Source organism: Drosophila sechellia, chromosome 2L, assembly GCF_004382195.2.
Source record: "Drosophila sechellia strain sech25 chromosome 2L, ASM438219v1, whole genome shotgun sequence".
Lineage (NCBI taxonomy): Eukaryota > Metazoa > Arthropoda > Insecta > Diptera > Drosophilidae > Drosophila > Drosophila sechellia.
Window position 1 is genome coordinate 22,170,537 of NC_045949.1, and position 19,465 is coordinate 22,190,001.

Below are 19,465 nucleotides of genomic sequence, written 5' to 3' on the forward strand. Positions count from 1 at the left end.
ATGGTGCGAGGGGGCGTGGCAAGCGCACCGCCTCCGGGCCAGCAAATGCAGCATGTCCTGGCCAATTGTCCTGGCTGCGGAGTGTGCGTGAGGCCGGAAGTGAGGAAGTGCGCCCCTTTTGCATCGCCATCATGAAGTCATTCACTCAATTTATCGTTTGATGAATGTCCTGGCAGATAGTCCTGCCACTCCGCTCCCCCACTCACGCCATACTGTTTTGGGGCGTTGATGTCGGGACACACACACGTTTAATGGCCATTTGAGCAGTTGATAAACGTTTCGCTCGTTTGCGTTGATGAAATGTTGTCGTTGTCGTCGTCGGTGCTGTCCTTGTTTGGTCCTGCATTGTTTATTTATGCCCGGCATATGGTTCATATGGAGCTCATAGCGCACATCCAGATCCACATCCCCATCCTCATCCTCTGCATGGCCCCTTTTAGTTTTTGTGCTTATTTCTAATTGTTTTTCTTGTTTGCTCGTCATGCGGCGCATTTTGATTTATAGCTCTGGCATTTTCGGCTCGTTTTCGACGTCCTGTTTGGCAGTTTTTAAGTCGAGCGAAGTCCTCGATGCAATAGGTCTGATGACAATGACACTATTATGATGTCACTGTCTGACAGGCGACATACTCGTTCACATTCTGGGCCGCTGAGTGGAGCACGGTTCGTCGTGGTTTATGGTCTAGTTTTCGCCCAAAAAAAGACTTTGTTTACTACTAGCTCTAGTTGCAGCTCGCCAAAAGCTAGAGCCAAAGTATTCGGCACTCAATTTATTTGCATATATAGGATAGGCAGTTGATGTGGTAACATTTTAATTCATTTAATTCAATGTGTCTCAATAGTTTATTTGCTAAATCTATTTCGATTCAAGCACATGCGGCTGACTTTTTCGCAATAACTTCGTTTTTGTTGCAGACTGCATTTTTTATTCAATGGATAAGAACTACCAAGTCGTAGCACATGCTCGTGTCTTCGCAGAAAGCTCCATTTAAGCAATAAATCAAATGGCCTAATTCTCGAAATATAAATGCCATTATAAACGTGAGTGTTAATAAACAACAGATCGCCGCCATTTAACAAAGCACTCTCCACAAAAAAGTTTAGGGCTCAACCCGAGACCACACAAATAGATACGTGTATGTGCATACGTACGTATGTAGACAAATCCGGGGAACGAAAGCCCAACTAAAAACGGCTATTGGCTTTAAAAGTGTAATAAAAATGCATTTACACCTCCAACAAAAAAGGGACGAGGAAGCAACAAAAGCTTAAAAAGCCAGCCAAAAATATGGAATAGATTGCGAAGGCGCGCCAGCACACAAAAACAAAGAGCAGCAATCCAACACTAATAATTCGCTTTTATTGAGTGTTTCTGGTGCAATAAAAGCATTTCGGTTGGATTTGCCTTTGCCGGTCGTAAAAAATTTTGGATTTTTATTGACCAGAGAGCCAGGCGAAATGCAAGATCATTTCGATACGCAGCGAACGGCTTGCTCCGCGGCGAATCTCCTTCCCCCGCCCTACCCTTTAAAGAAACTAAACGAGCCAACAAATTACCACACGTCATAAAACTCAACTCACAAAATATACCGAGATGCGGTACGGCGGCGCGTTCTAAGAATAGTATTCGTAGCGCCCTTTAGGGGCCCCCTGCCCCTCGGGTGACATTATCAAAATGATTTAACAGCACAGTCGCGGTGACAGGCAGATTTCCAATGCCATTGGATGGCACATTTAATAGACGCAGAGAGCGGGAAACTATCGAAAACTTTTCAAGATAGCAAGGGTTATGAGCAAGCTTTAACATCAAATTTTGGAACGGTAATTTGTACATTTGCTTATTAAGCTTTCGGAAGCTTGCTTCAAAATCATATTTAAATGCTTTAAATATATTTAAATACATTTCCAAGTTGCAATAGAAAAATGTATTTCTTTTGTTAATTATTTATTATAAATGTTTATGGATTACTGACATGCACACTGAATATTTTCCATGCGAATTTCGATTATTTTCGTTAGCAAAAAATTTTAAAAATTCACGGTCGGGAGAGTCATCGCTTTAGCTCCCAGACGTTTCCTGGCCAAACATGGGCTGCGCATTCACGGAATCGTTTTCGTCGCCTGTTGAGATCACAGTGATCACCGATGATCGCTCCTTGGCATTCTGCATCATCTGCTCTACGGTTTGGCGCCGGTAGCGACGAATAGTTCCCTGTGTCACCTGACCCTTTTCATCCATGCGCATCTGCTGGGGATGTCGGCGCAACCAGGTCCACGGCTTTTCACGATTAAACGGTTCGTGCAGGAGCACCGGGAGCGGATCGCCATAATACACTCGGTTCGTGGTCCGCTTAGGAACTGGCTCAACGTCGCTGGCCTTCTTCCTTTTCTTCGAGCCGCGGGCCGAGTGGCTCTGCTTCGAAGCAGAGGCCTTGACTCTTTCATAGTACGAATCGGAAATTACATTGGCCATGATGCTATGCCGTGGGGGCTGTTTTTTGGATTAGTGACATTACTGTCCAATTTGAGCTCTTTGATGGCAGTTATAAGTTTCTCAGTATCGCGCGTCAGATAAGTCCTCTCATTAACCTGAATGAGCAATTTGGAGAGCCGCCTGGTCCGCTCTAAAGCTAAAGAATCCGTAAAGGCCCATTTTTCGGGCGTGTGCATGACATTTAAGCCCGCGGACTCAAGGCTGGATCCAAAAACATATCCAGGATCTCCGGCTGTGCGTTGCTCCAGGCCAGTGTTGAGATGGCTTCTGTTCTCTGAGGCCCTGGCTTCCGAGTTTCTTAATCGCCTCCTCCCGTTTTGACGAGCGATTGAGTCGCGATCGATACCAGCTCTACGCGCTATAGAATGCCTTTTAATTGTCCCTCGTTGGCCGCTAAAGCCTGCGTCAAATGCACAGAGCTCAGTGGGTGGAGATTGCTGCAAAACAGTTTGCACGGCCTCCATTAGTAGCTGCAGTGAGTCCTGGCTAAGGCGGCTCCTTAGATTCCCATGAGTATCGAAAATTCTCATAAAGTTCTCACAGGCTCCGCAGTTCACAAAGGGAACTCTATAAGAGGGGCCTAAGGTCTCGGTCTCGACGGGATGAAGGATCTCTGAAAAGTTCTGCAGGGTCAGTGTGTGCAAGAAGTCAGACACCAAGTCCGGCGGACGATTCAGAGTCGTGGCCAGGGCCAAAATAATGCGCTGGTTGGTGAGGAACCAACGCTCCTTGTGCGACTTCTGCGGACATCGACACCCCAGCTCCATCAGGACCGACAGGCGTTTCTCCTCCACCGAGTCATTTCTCAGCTGCTTGTATGGGTTCTTCGGGGAGTTTCCCGCCGGAAGCTTTCGCGAAGAGCGACAGGCACAGGGCGCAAATCGCTGAAGGCAAAAGCCGCTGCCGAGAAGGTTGCCCGCGAAGATTCCATTCCTCAGGCTGAGCATTCTCGCAATAACTGTTTCAGTTCAAAATATTTTTTCCCCAATTAAAATAGAAATGTCATATGAAATTTGTAAAAGGCGTCTCAAGTGAGAAAATTCACATATTTTTCCAAAATGTCCAAGTCACTCAATTGGATTATTCCCAGCTCCTGCTTAACTTTCATGGTGCTCCCGATGACGAGGCGTGGTCGGCAGGAATTGATCCACCTGGCAGATACCCCAAATCTGATACGCACTCCGGCTAACGCGGGATAGTCTTCTCCAGCAAAACCAGTACGAAATCTAGAGGGTTGTGACAACGTGGATACATTTGAGAGACATTTACAAAACAAAACTGCCCATCATAATCGATTCGACTCTTCTGTCAGGAACTGTAATAGTTATACATTAATTATTTTTCAGTTGGGTTTTGCGTTAAAATTGTTTACTTTTAAAAGCTAAATGTTGTTACTGAACAGACGGTTTTATGTCTTAATATTTACCCTTTCTGCCGGTTCAGATTAATCCGCCCCATCAGATTAATTTATGTTGCATAGTTACACAGTTCCGATCTTCATCGTGTTCATAACTGGGCTACTCAAACTGAACTTAGCTGTCAAAAAAAGGGAAAACTTACTCTCGCTAAGTATGTACATATGTATGTATATATGCGAGATTGCTATAATTAGCACGGCATCAAAATATGTTGTATTTTGTTACAACATACGTACGTATGTTGTGTATTGATACATTGTTATATTATTCTCACCTGGCACCTCACTTACATCTATGCATGTGTAAGAGCTAGGTGTAGCGAGGTGAACGTAGGCAAAAGGGAGAAGGAGATTGAAAAAAAAAAGCTGGACGGTAAATGACAATACACCGTCACCATTGCGCATCACTTTGGCCCCAACAACAATTAACCCGCCGCGAAGGCAAGAACAAAGAAAACTCAAAAAGCCAAACAACTAAAGGGGGAAAAAGAAACAAAACTTAATCTAGCCCAATTCTATTGGGTGCGAGAGCGAGACCGCGTTGTGCGCCGATGCTTGGCAGAGGGGAAAGCAAAGCAGATCTGAAAAGAGACGGGGGTGAGCAAACGCTGTATAAGGGGAAAAACGGGGCAATAGGAACGGCTGAAATGAAACCGAAGCTGTCTCTGCAAAAGGGGAAATAAAGAGTATACTAATGAGTACTTCGCTCTTCTGTTCTCTCTCTCTCTCTGTATCTCTCTTCTCTTCTGATTGGAAACAGCGCTGCACGAGAGAGCGTTCAATTGGGAGAAACAAAAACGCAAACAAACCCAAACCCCACACGCACACACGCCAGCAAACAGCGCTGCAAGTGCTGAACTACCGGCACTTCTTCTTCTTCGACGGCGTCATCGGCAGAGGCGTCGACGCACGACTTCCGCAGCACCCCCCTCACACACATACTAACAACGCACAATGCACAAAACCCCAATAGCTTGTGTCGGTTGGGATTTCAAAACAGCGTTCAAAGAAACTTCACACGATTTCCGTTGGTCTGGAATCTGAAATCGTATTTACGTTTACAGATGATTATAATATCACAATTGGAGTCGGAGAGTATTAGCTGGTTAACGACAAGATTGGACACATTTGATGATCCGTATATAAGACTTCCGTGAGCACAAGAACGTTGCAAGATGTTCGACCTTACGAATGGACAAATTTCTGATAAAGTTGTTTGTTAAGAGGAAAACTACTGTTCACGCCCACACTTTGGAAACTGCTTTGGCGTTATTTTCTTTTTATTATTTGTCTTTCTCAGTACTACCGAAATGGCAAAAAGTTTGAAAACTTTCATCCTTGTTTTTGAGAACATCCTACAACTCGACGATAGCATTCGAGCTGTAGAATTTCAGCCAATAAAGCTATGTAGAATTTTCAACCAATAAAGCTAGGAGAAAACCACCACGTCAAATTACCAAAAAGTTTTTTTGAAAATATGAAAAATATGTGTATGTACATGCATTTATCTAATTCAGCAGAAAACAGGAGAGAATGCTATAGTCGAGTTCCTCGACTATCAGATACCGGTTACTCAGCTAGTGTGAATGCGAATAAAATATTAATATGTAATATTGGCGAATGAGAAAATTGAAATTTACAGGAATAATAAAAATGTGAAAAAATATCAACACGTCTTTCAAAAGTGTGGACGTGGCAGTTATGTGCGGCTTGTGGCAACATAGGCCAACACACTTGCGCGACGTCTTTGTCTCTAGAATCCGGATGGTGAATCTCAACATTCTAGCTATTATAGTTCCTAAGATCTCGACGTTCATACGGACAGACGGACATAGCTAGATCGACTCGGCTATTGATTCTGATCAAGAATATATATACATTATATAGCCGGAAACGCTTCCTTTTGCGTGTTACATACATTTCAACGAATCTGGAATACCCTTTTACTCTACGAGTAACGGGTATAAGAAGTAAAGAAAGTCGAATCATTTACCATTTATGTATGTATGTCGTATGTTTGTAAATCTTCTCGGTTTCTTCTAAAAAATCTTAAACTTTTGAATGTTGTTTTGCATCCTATTTACACATGGGACTTCTTAGGATTACAAGACAACGTTGACATTTCTTCCTAGTGCTGCCACTAAAATTAATGGGAAAAATCAAAAGCTCATATATAGTATAAATGATCGGGCTAGGGAACAGGAATATTGGAATATATTACATAAATGTTATATTATATTAAAGCTGAAGTCATAAAACATTTAGAGCTCTGAATCAATTCTGATAGGCGAGGAATAGACCAGAGCTTACGCTACAAATAAGAGTGTTAAGTTCCCTTCAGACTATAAATGCACTTGCAAAATATTATATAAAATGTATAATCCTTATTGTAACATACAAAAAAATTGGAAAATTTTTACATAAATTAGGCCCTACTTTTCAGTAAAAAAAAGATTATTTTGCTGTGTACAGTAAATTTAAATAATTAATTAGTTACGAAAATTAATAGCTTATATGCATTATTAATAGTGCAGATAAATTTAAAAATGAAGTATTCTGTTTGTTTTGACTTTGATTACACAACACCGTAAAGATACATGATAAAGAAAGTGCAAGCGGCACGCCTACATTCCAGAAGATTTAAATCATTAGGCTAGCAGGTAGATCACAGTTCGTTAGGGAATTGAATCATTGAATTTTATGGGGTCAAGATAAAGATAAGCCTTTGATCTGGAACGTTTTCGAGATTGCGCTTCACGGTTCGCGGATGATTAACATGTTGAATATTCCGTCGCAGGCATCGAGGATTATGAAAGCAGTACTGCATACTGCAGCGTACGCAGATTCATCAGATCGCACCTGAGCTCGATAGACTCCGCCGGTTCAAAGGGATGCCGCCGCCACTACAGGCGAACAAACAAAAAAATTAGGAACTCGTTCGATTGCTAGAATTATGATGGGAACCAATCAGCAATGGCTGATTTGAACGTTCCTCCGTTTGAAGTTCCTTTGACCTGGCCTCGGAAGCAGCCGCCTTTAATCTCCGATCGCGTTAATGGCCCACAATGGGCCTAGCTGAAAGACACTTCCGTGTCGGCCTCTCTGTTGCTCGTTGTGGGTGGCAACCACTGCTGCCGAAACCGCAATCACGCAATCACAATCTCAACCACTCCACGCACCCACGGCGATTGGCGCCTCCAAGTATAACTTATATGTATTTGTTTCAGCTAATTTTTAATATTTTATAGACTCTGGGCCTGGAAAACGCTTTGAACTCGCCTTGATTTGGATCCCGGACCCCTCCCTGCGCTCCGGAGCTGAGATATTTATGTGTTTGGTGGAGTACCTAGCCCATAAATTGCACGAAATTATGCGTAAATAAAGCAAAGCCGGCTGTTCGGGGTCCGCCGGCCGTTTGATGTTGTTCGGTTGTTGTGACTCGGATGGTGGGGTCATGAGGTAAACTAAATCTAAATCATATATTTCCCCAGAAATCGGAAAATACATTTTATAAATAGAGCTCTGAACGGATTTGCCAAGCTGAATTGGGTTTGTGTAAAATCATCTTCGTTTTGAAGGGATTTGTTGAAAATTATGTAACAGGTAGCACAATAAAAATATATTCCCAATCGGGATCAAAAGCCAAGTCGATTCAGTCATGCCGGTCTGGAGACCCGAAACTGCCACGCCTGAAAATTGTTTTGTCATTTTTCATTTTTTTATTAGTCTTCTAATCCCACCACCATAGCAACGGGAACCTCAAAGTCGAGAAACTCGACTATTGCGTTATCCCTAGTTTTTTGTAATTTTTATTGATTATTCAATTTAATTTTGATATTACCGCTTGCACTCCCACTATATAAGGTATCTGATAGGCGAGAGATTATTTTAAACTTATTATCCCTTAAACTGGCAAAAGTCTGGATTTCTTTCTGTCCTTTTTTGTAGTTTATCAGTTTACCAATGCATGGCCTGTCTTCATCTCTCGTAAAAATTAAACATGATTCATTGTTAGAATAAACAATCAATTGTCAGATTCACAGAATAAATTTAAAAATAGCAACAAAAAAAGGGAACTCTCCTCGTTTTCGGGACAACCAGAATACCATTGCTTACCAACATATCTTGAAGAACCCGTAATGGATGGTCTGTCGCGGAAGGCGTTCCATCAAGTCATTGGAAGCAATTCAGACCATATCATTTCGCAGGATAATAAAAAGAAGTATGGCGAAGAGCCCAGGAACTCTTTTTGGGTATCCGTAAGCGACTACGATTTGGACAGGGCTTACATTGTCTACTGCTTCTTTCTCGATATCGGTGGCATTGCTGCCAAAAGCTTGACGAAATCCAATCGCATGTACCTGAAGTACTTCAGCGTGGAGGATGCCCGAATCGCGCTGGGCTACGATGGCCAAAAAATTGGATATGGCGGGGATATTCGCGTAAAAGTCAGAGCTGAGAACCCCGTTACCGAGAATGCCGTCAGTGAGTTTCTGGAGCAATGCTCAGAGGGCAATGGCAATCCCCCTGACAATGAAACCACAGGAATGGCTATTGTCGATGCCGCGGATGAAAAACACGAGATCATTTCTGATCAACTGCTGACGGGAAACCGTGGGGAAAATAAGTCCAAAGGCACTAGTAAAAAAGTCAGCTTATCCCAATGGTTTAAAGAAAAACTATCTTATGTGTTCTACTTTTATTAAATTCCAACATTGCAGTCTTTTCAAGGAATTTTGATTTTTGCTTTTTTAAAGCACCAACGTGTGAAACAAATTTCGAATGCTTATAATAGGTGATTTTTTTGTACTTCCATGTAATTCAAATGGATTGGACTGCTGTGTTTGCTGGAGGTTAGGCAAGAAATCAATGAGCTCCAGTTTTTGCTTTACTTCCGCTGCTGTGTTACGTACACATAAGTATCTGAGCGTATGGTGTGATTGCTAATCATGACAATAATATTTTCTTTTTTTCGGTGACCTTTTGCTAGTTATTTGAATACACTTTTTTCCAGTAAATGTTACACACTTGGCCAATAACAATGTTCAATGCCGATAAATTAAGTTCGCATTGTTCACAAATACATTTCTGGAATGGACCGCAAACTCGGACCCTGGGAGCCATTATAGAATTTTTAATTACAATAAATCAATTGAAATAAAATGTAATTTTTCAATTTTATCAAATTGTCATTATGCGTAATTAATTCCTATGCACAAATGCATTTTAGTATAACAACGCGCAGCACGTAGAAAGTAGCGCCATCGCCCTCTGCCGCCGGGAGGTGGAACTACGGCTATACCGGATAGTCGCCCCGATTCGCCACCATTTTCGTGTGTGCATTTGTTTTGTCAAAAATAATGCTGCTTAATTATTATATTTGTAATTTATTTGCCCCGCAGTTATCGGATCCAAATGCTAAAAAGTATGCGCGGTGCTTTAATGCCACATTAATCCCGCACAACAAACAGACCAACAAAGCCTGATACACAGCAACAACAACAGCGACGCCGCCGCAACAAACGCACTCAAAATGGGAATGACAGTAATAAACAACAAAAGCAATTCAAATGCAGCGCATAGAATGCATAATTAATTTTTATTTTGATGACAACGTCAACGCACCATCACCATCCAGCCCAGCCAATGCAGCCAGCCTCCCATTTTTCCGAAACAATCCGTGGTGTGCTTTTTGGCATGTCCAGTGCAATTATCCTGTATTGGACTTATGTACGTACATATGAATATGTGTATGCACGTTCAAATAAGGCAACGTCCTTATGTATTATATATGTATGTATGCCACTGAAATAAGCGATAATAGCGATCCAACGTGAAGTGCTTATTTGTATTCATATAATAGTTAAGTATTTGTATATAAATAGTATTTTCAATGCTTTAATTATTAACGTGCTTACTTAAAACGGGATATGATCTAAGATAACAAATATTTAATAATAAATAAATAAATACAGAAAATAGGTTGCATTTTCTTTCTTGTCAAACAAATTAAGGGTAAATTGATTGAAAGACTTTTCTTCGGTAATATCATTAATAGTGATTCATTTTTATTGTATATTATTTACGTATTTATGATAAATTCTATGGTGTGGTATAAAACAAATTTTCTTTTAGTCAAAAATGCTACTTTGTCTTCCACGTAAAGGCAATGCATAGTAAATGTTTATTCAGCAGCAAACGAAACACCATAAGTTGTCTGAACTATTTGTTGCTTAGAAGTTTTCTATAAATTGAGATTTCAAGAGGCGCTCAGACGCCCACAATCTCGGAAACAGTCGCTTTCTCGCTTTTATGTCGAGAGAGACTTACATATATGACCAACAATTTGTTAAATTCCGTCACGTCGACGCTTCCAACTGCATTTGCCCACACTGTTAACGGCTCGGAAAGCCAGCAAACTGCGTTTGCCCACACTTGACCGCAGAAAGAGGCAGGGACCAGCACAAGTCAGGTTAAACACAAATTAACCTCATTTGACAAAACAAAGCGAGCAGCGCTAAAATGGATAATTTGTTAAATAAATTGCACGATTTTTATTCAAACTATTCAAATATTCGGTTGCCGGCATTTGTAAACTGCCTATTTGCATACGATGATAAATAAAAATGAGAAATTAAACTCTTTTGTTATGCTTTTCCATAATCTCTGTTGTTTTGTTTTGGCCGTCGATAGATACAAATCCGTTTTATTTGTTTTTTGAAAACGTTGTTTAGTTTTTATGCCTTCTGCTGGTCTTTTTTACATCCCGGCGCATTAAGCGGCTGTCGCCAATTACGGCAAACGACCCGAACACCTTTTCCCTCCCTTATTCACCCCACTACCAATGCAATGATATGTAAAAACAAATCCGCTAAAATTATTGCGTTCATTACATTTTAAACACAGGTGATTAGATTTTATAATTTGCATTGCTAAGCCGAGCCAAAAAAGTTCGGCAGTACAGTTTTGCACATTATTTATTTAAAACAATAGTAAAAATTATTTTGAAAATGTATTTGGTTTTTCTTTATTTATTAGTGGCTTTATTTTATTTGTCCCTTTTCATTTCAAGCGCTATCGAAATGCGGGATCAACAATTGCCAGCTAATTTGAGTTTTTTATTCTTTGTTGCATATATTCATAGTATATTCCGTAGTTTCTAATCATATTTAGCCGGCTTAATTAGTTTCTCCTATAGAGCTCATGTGGGGGTCCAGATCTGTTCGACATTATTAATGCAGTGCGACTACAGGCACCTATGTGAAATACTAAACTAATTAAAATATTTTGACCAATTTTCTGTCCGGAAAGTTACGGCTCCTCTATTCTGGGCTTACAGCAGGCCTAAAAACTAACGTCTTTTCAAAATATTCATCATTCAAAAGTCCTTATTCGGATCGTATATAACCCAAGAAATGGCCCGGTTGATGTTGCGAATGAAAGTATCCATGATACTGACGGGTGTATTTTTTACGCTTTACTTTGGACTCCAGCCAGTAACAGAGTGGTTTGAAAGAAAGGATCTAGTGGCTGCACCCGAAGAAGTTGTCTTTGTGAACACCTCCGTTTGTCATGTAAGTGGCCAATGGAAGCCGACGGGGTTTTACTCTTCGATTGAGCCGGTCAACAAGTTGCGGTGTCGGATGCCCCAACTACTTATTGCGATAACTCAAGATGGTAGCAATTTTCTGGAGGCCAAAAGGATTTCAGAGGACTTGAGTTGTAAGTATTGGCTAAAATCTGGACACACCCACATCCACTCAGGACAGTACACAGCGTATGGACACTTCGATCTGAAAAGGGGTGCGACCAGAAAAATTAAGATCGGCACTGGAGAGCAAATAGTTCGCATTAGGTGCTTGGACAAGTTTAAGGCAAGCAAATACCATGACGTGCTTTATTTTTTCTCTCCGCCTGATCCCAAATTGATGTCGACAGAGAGTCCTGAAAAATTGTCTGTGATGGTCTTGGGCATTGACTCAGTTTCTCACATGCATTTTGTGCGATATTTTCCCCTCGTGAAGGCCTTCTTAGAAAACCACCCGCACACGAAATTCTTCGGCTACAGTCGTGTGGGCCTGGATGCAAATGCCAATTTAGTCCCTTTTCTAGGTGGCGAAAGTAGTCGAGTAGCGGGCTCAGACTTTCTATCCAACGACAAGGCGTGGCTGTGGGACAGCTTCAAGATTGAAGGCTACAGCACTGCCTACGGTGAGGATAACGCTAAAGGGATCCTCTCCAGTAGGAACGGGGACAAAGAGCTTCCCAAAATTCCAGTTGATTTTGATTTGACTCCTGTAATTGTCGAGATGAATAATCACACGCGGTATAGCATCGATCTGAAGGAGATGATCCACTGCACGGCAGGCCGTAAATTCCAAGATGTTCTCAGAGACTTTGTACTCCAACTGGTACCCTATATGCAAGGAATCCCATTTTTCTCGGTTTTCTGGCAGTCGCAGGGTGTCCAGGAGTACTATGAATATGCCTGGCACTTGGATCATTCTTATATGACGCTTTTGAAGAAGTTGCTGGACGCGGATATTCTGAACAACACTCTGCTGCTTCTGATGTCTGACCACGGCCTGCGAGCTGGTGAATACCGCATGAGCCTTCAGGGCATGAAGGAAGAATCACAGCCTTTAATGGTGGCAATATATCCGGAATGGCTAAAGCGGAAATACCCTTTGGCAGTGGGGAATCTCGAAAGCAACGCGCATAGCCTGATCACTCCGTACGATCTTCGCGAAACCCTGGCGGATGTTATAGCTCTTGGTCAACTGAAGGACGCCAACATAGAGGTCAGCATGAAAAGACTCCAGACCCATCCCCCAAATAGGTTGCCCAGGGGCATAAGCCTCTTTCTACCGATTCCCGACCACAGGACCTGCGACTTGGCTCACATACCTTCCCTATTCTGCTTTTGCCGCGAGCTCACCGAACTTCCCACAGACGACGGCTTGGTCCTTCGAAGCAGTCGCTTTATGGTGGAATCCATCAACCAGCTTATCAAGCCATTCGGGCAGTGCCGGCAGCTGAAGCTCGAAATGGTTCTACTGGCCTACTTCTTGGACTTCGGCGAAGAGTCCTTCGTCTACGAGTTGAGGCTGCGGGTGCGGACGAGTCCGGGGAATGGGGTTTACGAGGCCACCGTTCGTCTGTCGGACGTTCTACTTTTGACCAGTCCCATCAGTCGGGTCAGTCATTACCTGGGGCAGTCCCCTTGCATCGGCGATCCAGACCTACAAATATTTTGCTTCTGTATTTGAGGGGTGTATTTGATGGATTGATCTAAAATATAGACCACTAAAAGGATACTTAAAGTAGCAAGATGCCAAGCACTAGCAGAGTCTCTGAATTGACCGTGCGAATACTTATGGGGGAAGGGGCTAAAAAATTATACAAATTATCAAAAAACAAGAGAGAATGCTATAGTCGACTAACCGTCCACTAACCGTCATTATCAGATACTCGTTACAGGTTGTGGCAATGCGAACGCGAATTTGGATCATATTTCTGGGATATCGACAGATACTGGTAAATATAATGAGAAAAATATAAAAAGACTTTTGCCACGCCCACTTTAACGCCTACAAGTCGCCCAAAGATGCCACGACCACACTTTTGAAAAATGTGTTGATCATATTTTTATTAGTTTTGTAAATTTATACGATCTGACAAAAAACCTTTTTGCCCAAAACACACCTTTGAACATTTTTTACATTTTTTTCTTATTCGCCAATATCTATCGATATCCCAGAAAAACAAAATAGGTATTACATTTTTTTCTTTCATAAACTTGACGTGAGAATTTTTTACCCGTAAATTAAGTTTTGTCATGATTTTTTTATATGTAGCCAAATGATTACATTCATGCCATTTCTCAAATCTATTTGCATTTTACTAGAGAGTAGGTTCCGAGTATACACATTTTGGTTCATTGAAATGTTACAATAGTGTATAAAGGAATACGACGATTGAGAGAAGAGTGTATGGAAATAAATTTCATTAATCAAATAGTAAGCTCAAAGACAATGGTCCATAGCCCGTGGGCCCACAGCGGATAATTTGCGTCAAAATGTCGGTTTGTTTGAAGAGCCAGTGGTGCCACAGAAGCTGTTTCAATGAGCGACGTGCAGTGGAATTAAAATGAAAATATTTTTAAATGCCACATCGAAACAAAAATCCGTAATAATTTGCAATTTATTTGCTGGGAGTTGTAGTGGGGTTCAAAACGGTAGTTATAAATTTTAAAAAATAATTAAAACCATTTGGATGACAAGTCGCATTCAATTACTGCAAAATGTCCTAAAATGAATTCTTTTTCCATTGATTGTTGGCGATTGTTGCCAGGCCTCAGGTTGCACATGAGGTGAACAGCGCGACGAGTAAATTGAAATGTTCCGTCCACTGCAGTGGACGTGATCATACTTCCACAGCATGGAGAAGAGTGCGTGACTCTTCCATTTGCTTTGTACTCACATGTATTTTATTGTTAAATAAAAAATTCCAACGCATTGCGGAGGAAGCCAAATCTTAACTGATTAGTACTAGAACCATTGAGGTTGACAGATTAAATCATGCGAGGTCACATGAAAGTGAATTCAGGGTATTTCCACTAATGCCATAGAAAACATAGCAACATAACATGTAAGCTTATAGAGAATGACAATGAAAATGAAAAATTTGTTATAGGCCCTCTTTCGAACCGGAGTGTAGTTCCAGCATGTCGACGAACCCTGCCTACATCGGATTCCCCTAGATAACCGAATACTATTCTGTGAAAAGAATATTTTTGTCATGAATGTGCAAATCGAGTGAGATTAGAATTACAATTTACATCGACAGACGTAATCAAAAAAAATTGTTTTTAAAACACCTGTGGTCTGTGTGTTCTAAACACCGTACTCCGTATCGAATATTTCTAGCTGGCACGACAACATTTGGTCCGTTTCGGAGCATAAATCTCAAATTGGTCTAGCAGGTAATCACTCAAAACGCTCTGATTTGGTTCGAATTGGTGACGGTCATAAATAAACTAGTGAGGTGTGGACGTTCAAAAAGGCACGGCTCATAAATTAATTCCATCAATGTCAAAATGAAATTGATATTTTCACATCCAGAGAACTGAAGGTGATCTTATCGCTAATTAATGTGTGCGTCCATGCTCGAAGAGTGGGTGCTCAAAGTGGGGATTGTAATCGATACCTAGCAGGCGATGACACATATTAGAGGTTATAAATTTAAACGAACTATATTTCTTTGTGGAGTCATTACGAAATCAGGGCGATTATACGCTAAGCATACGTATGCACATTGGTACAAATTGATTGGATATTTCCTGCGAGATTCTCTGCAATAGGCACATGCCCCAAATAGTCCCTAAACCACCTCAGCGCATATATGTCTTGATAACTCATTTTGGAATAGTGATCAATTCATAGCCGACAATGTCAATCAATCGCTCTTCTGTCAAAGGACAAATGATTTTTACAATCACTCCACCTAAGCCCTGCGGTCCAAAAGTCAAGCCACTTGCAAGCAGAGTGGAGAAAAATATTCATAAAACACGGAAAGCGGAAACAGACACTTAAAATGCTTGCGATATTGTCAATCAAAATTCAATCGATGTCATGAATCATGCCAAACGGAGGAGACGGTAATGGTTATGCATCTCTGAGTCACTCTATTGACTGATAGGCGGAAGGGTGAATGCAGTGGCACCGAGTAAAAAATACAGCGAAGGGAAAGGATGAAATGAAATCAGTCAATGCAAGGATGCGTGCTGAAGGATGGCCGGGATATCAGGGCTGGTCGAGCTGGATATACGACAATTCGAGAAGACGAAGCATTTAACATTGGCATCCCGGCTATGAAATGGAACCCAACGGAATGTCATTCCTCCCTCCCAAGTCGACGTCATCAGTCAATGTCAGCTTGATAGTTTTGACATTTTTATGAGCAAATGATAAGTCTCGCTCTGATGGCTGCCTGTCTGCGATGGCCAGTGTTTGGCACTTGCCAGTCACAAAATATTTGCGAGCACCCATTCGCACAGCCCGGAATTTCGTACGAGCCACTTGAGTTCTTTCGTGGGTCCCTGTATTTATGACCGGGGCTTCATATTATCGCACACGATGTGTATATTTTTAAATTTAGCACTGACAAAGTTCACAAGCGTGTGGTCCTCCTTTCGTCGTCAAATCGGGAACGGCAATCAATCAAAGTGATTTTATAGTCATCACCCCAACACTCGCAGTCATTTGGGGTTTTCTGAATCAGGTTTAATGATTTACTTTGGCAAGAAATCCATAAACCAGATACTAAGAGTAGCAAGTGATGCCTTACGGGGACAAGGGTCTGGAAAGGGTTTGGTTTATGAATTTCGTTCTGGTTTCTCTTATGTAGAAACCATGAACTAGTACAGTTGCTGTTAAGTGAAATTGCAGCAATTCAATCTTAACTACATTTTTTTTATACCGATTTCTCGTAGCGAAAAGGGAGATACCAGATTTCAAGAAAACTATGTAAATGAATGAGGGAAGCGGTTCCGACCCTAGATTATATACGATCAATCGCATAACGCGTACATCCCAAAAATATTTGAATGTGAAACTTCACAATTTGTAACTAAGCTTTAATTTAATGTCTTCGATAACGTAATTTTCTTAAAATTATTTAACAATACTTCATTTTAATCAATTTTAAAATTAAAATCCTCCTTCAGATTATTAAACCTACAAATAGCCTGCTTTTAGAAATTTGGTTATAGAATATAAATAGAATAGAAAATTTCTTTTGCATCCTCAACAGTTTGATACTGTACTCCTCCAAAATAACATCACTCCGCTTTCTTTACGTTAATGTTTGTTTTTAAACTTTTTTTTAAAGAAGATCCCAGGACTCTGGATTTTAAATTTATGCAGCAGCTATCGATTTGGATTTAATGCAGTGTGCCTTGGGTTATTCTCTTCCTGAAGCCAATATTCATTTTCCAGCCCCAATTTTTCAGCACTTGTTTTTATACTAGGTTCGTTAAAAAGTATGTAATGTAACAGGCAGAAGGAAGCGTTTCCGACTATATAAAGTATATCGATCTAGCCATGTTCGTTTGCCGGTCTGTCCGTATGAACGTCGAAATCTCAGGAACTATGAAAGCTAGAAGGTTGAGATTCAGCATACAGATTCTAGAGACAAAGACAAGAGACGCAGCGCAAGTTTGTTGACCCATGTTACCACGCCCACAATAAGGCCTACAAAAATGTGTAAATATTTTTTCACCTTTTTCTTAGTCTTGTAAATTTCTATCGATTTAAAATAAAAAAACTTGTTTTCCACGCCTACTCCAACGCCCTAAAGCCGCCGAACCGGTCACGCCCACACTTTGGATTAATTTTTAAAATTGTTCCCATTTTATTCCCCAATATCTATCAATATCCCAGAAAATTTCGCGTTCGCAATCACACTAGATGAGTAAAGGGTATCTGATAATCGTGGAACTCGAATATATCATTATCTCTTGATTTTTGAATATTTCTTAAGCGGGGTATGGGATTGAACATAAGAAAAGGAGCCATGCAGGGGGCGCTAATCTGCTGCCGCGTAGTGTATACCTAATTTAAAAAAATGTCATTTTGCTTCTAGGGAAAATAAATAATTAATAATTTTAATTTGTTTTAAATTAATAGAAAGCACTGTTCACTGTATCATTCATATAACGCCTGCGTTCCATTTTCCAAAATTGATTTCCTGATATTATCTGATTATTATGATATATATACATTTTTAAACCAAAAGAGACAATAAATTATAATTTGGAATAGCAAACCGGTACATTTTCAGACCAATAATAACGGTATGAAATTGCCAAAAATGTTTACGTTTTGCTTAATGTGAATTGTTTTTCCATTCCGAAAGTTTATTTTGCCCTCTAATACTCACTTCCGTTTCCGTTGCACAAGACCAAAGTGTGTTTCCGCTACCCTTTTACCACTCTATTCGCCATTTGAAACTTTTTTGTACTCATCGAACGAATTATAACAAAACCAATTTTCCATGAAATGCAGACAAAAAGACAACAGGAAAAAAACAAATTACAAATCAGACAATTAAATACTCATACTCAATACTCGCAAAATGTTTGACATTTATTAATTAAAAATAGAATAAACTGTATATTAATTTTATTCAAATTGTCATCGGCAATAAAAGACAGCTTATTTCAATTTAATTCTTTGTTCCATTTGGATTTGTCATCTGCATATTGTATGCAACAGTGGCATAGATTAAAACAATACAGTATTAAAAAAACATTACGAGAAACTGCATTCAGTACTCAAGAATGGTTACAAGGTAGTGTCGTGTTGTGCATAGGGCAGTAGTGTCTGGTTTGGGTGAAAAAGGCTTGTGTTTAAAATGTGTTTTTAAATAAATCTATTAGTACCGCAAGCCCCTGTGTAATAATTCTTTTATGTTTCCTTTCGCCAATCAAAGAAATGCATTTCTTTAAAAGCGTTGCAGCAAGAGTAAGTAATATTACCAGTTCCACAAAAATTGCCAATCTGAGCAGCAACTTACTTATTTGTTGCATCGGCATAAAAATGTTTTTAACAAAGTCACTGCAACCTTGGGTGATAAGGTCGGGATGATAGCAGTGGGTTGGAACCCCTTGTAGATAATCCATATAAGAACGGGGACCCTCCAGTCCACAGCATAAAACCTGTGAAAAGCAAAACCCTTGAAAGGGAAAATGAGCAAAAGCATTGCACATACCGCATTTTCAACCGAAGGCCAATCTGTCTTGTTAAAATTGGAGTAAGCCAGCCATTTAAGGTTTAAGCTATCCACGAATGTACTATAGCTCATGTTCATGGCTTCTAGTTGTTTTGAAATTGCGAAGTACGTCCAATGAAGGACGAGTATCTGCAGCGGTATAAGCTAATTCACAATTATCCCCCTCAAGTTTTTTTGGTTAAGTCCTTACCCCTAGAACAAGCCAATCATCACGCAAATTGGCTAAGTATAGGCTGACCAAATTAAGGCATAAAATAATTGAAACGGTACTTGTTAGAAAATTAAAACAGTTAAGCACATTGATGGTTATTTCAGCGCTTTTAAGTCGCAGAGTAAAGGGTATAATTACTCGAAATAATACAGCCAATACAAGCTTAGAGTAGAAAAGTTGTCAGTAAAAACTTCGAGACGTGATGCTATTTAATTACTTACCCCAAATAAAATAGCAGTTAGCTTTTTTATCATGCCCTCTACCATTTTGAGAATTATTTTAATAGAGGTCTACGCAAATTGACAAAATATTCGAAGCTGGAAATATTGGCCTACCACATAAATTCAAATTTTTGTTCTCTTTTTCTATTTGTGTTTCAATTCCTTTTTTCTGGCAAAATTTCATTGTTGATTTATGGGATTTGCTATTTTTGACAGTTGTTTTTGCTACATTGAATGAGAGTGTGTGCGATAACTGTTTGTAGGTATAAACATGATTTTATAATCGGCTTTCTATATTAATTTTAATTTTATTTTCGGCATTTTATTATA

General features: G+C 40.3%; 4 protein-coding genes across 5 annotated transcripts; 2 read left to right on the forward strand and 2 right to left on the reverse strand.

Annotated features, from left to right (window-relative positions):
- Positions 1-1,983: 1,983 nt before the first annotated feature.
- On the reverse strand, positions 1,984-3,697 carry LOC6619315. The gene is given in 2 exon segments (XM_032722785.1): positions 1,984-2,498; positions 2,501-3,697. Coding segments are annotated over 2 exon segments (1,380 nt in total). The 5' UTR covers positions 3,441-3,697; the 3' UTR covers positions 1,984-2,058.
- Positions 3,698-7,892: 4,195 nt separating this feature from the next.
- On the forward strand, positions 7,893-8,664 carry LOC6619316. Its single transcript, XM_002043497.2, has one exon. The coding sequence runs from the start codon at positions 8,050-8,052 to the stop codon at positions 8,614-8,616; it is 567 nt and encodes a 188-aa protein (XP_002043533.1). The 5' UTR covers positions 7,893-8,049; the 3' UTR covers positions 8,617-8,664.
- Positions 8,665-11,274: 2,610 nt separating this feature from the next.
- On the forward strand, positions 11,275-13,179 carry LOC6619317. The gene has a single exon (XM_002043498.2). It carries the CDS (start codon positions 11,326-11,328, stop codon positions 13,177-13,179), a length of 1,854 nt encoding a protein of 617 aa, XP_002043534.1. The 5' UTR covers positions 11,275-11,325.
- Positions 13,180-18,266: 5,087 nt separating this feature from the next.
- On the reverse strand, positions 18,267-19,180 carry LOC6619318. Of its 2 annotated transcripts, none has more exons than XM_032727631.1 (4): positions 19,136-19,180; positions 18,894-19,076; positions 18,683-18,832; positions 18,267-18,629 (listed from the first exon to the last, which is right to left on the reverse strand). In XM_032727631.1, the coding sequence occupies exons 1-4, from the start codon at positions 19,178-19,180 to the stop codon at positions 18,321-18,323; spliced, it is 687 nt and encodes a 228-aa protein (XP_032583522.1). In that variant the 3' UTR covers positions 18,267-18,320. The 2 variants fall into 2 exon arrangements, with proteins under 2 accessions (XP_032583522.1, XP_002043535.1); XM_002043499.2 differs by having other exon boundaries at positions 18,683-18,847.
- Between the last annotated feature and the right edge of the window lie 285 nt (positions 19,181-19,465).

Coding starts and splice junctions, on each gene's coding strand:
- LOC6619316 (XM_002043497.2), top strand. CDS start 8,050: ATGGATGGTCTGTCGCGGAAGGCGTTCCATCAAGTCATTGGAAGCAAT.
- LOC6619317 (XM_002043498.2), top strand. CDS start 11,326: ATGGCCCGGTTGATGTTGCGAATGAAAGTATCCATGATACTGACGGGT.
- LOC6619318 (XM_002043499.2), bottom strand. CDS start 19,180: ATGGTAGAGGGCATGATAAAAAAGCTAACTGCTATTTTATTTGGG. Junction 19,077..19,135: donor TAACTGCTATTTTATTTGGG/GTAAGTAATTAA, acceptor TTCTACTCTAAG/CTTGTATTGGCTGTATTATT. Junction 18,848..18,893: donor ATGATTGGCTTGTTCTAGGG/GTAAGGACTTAA, acceptor ATTGTGAATTAG/CTTATACCGCTGCAGATACT.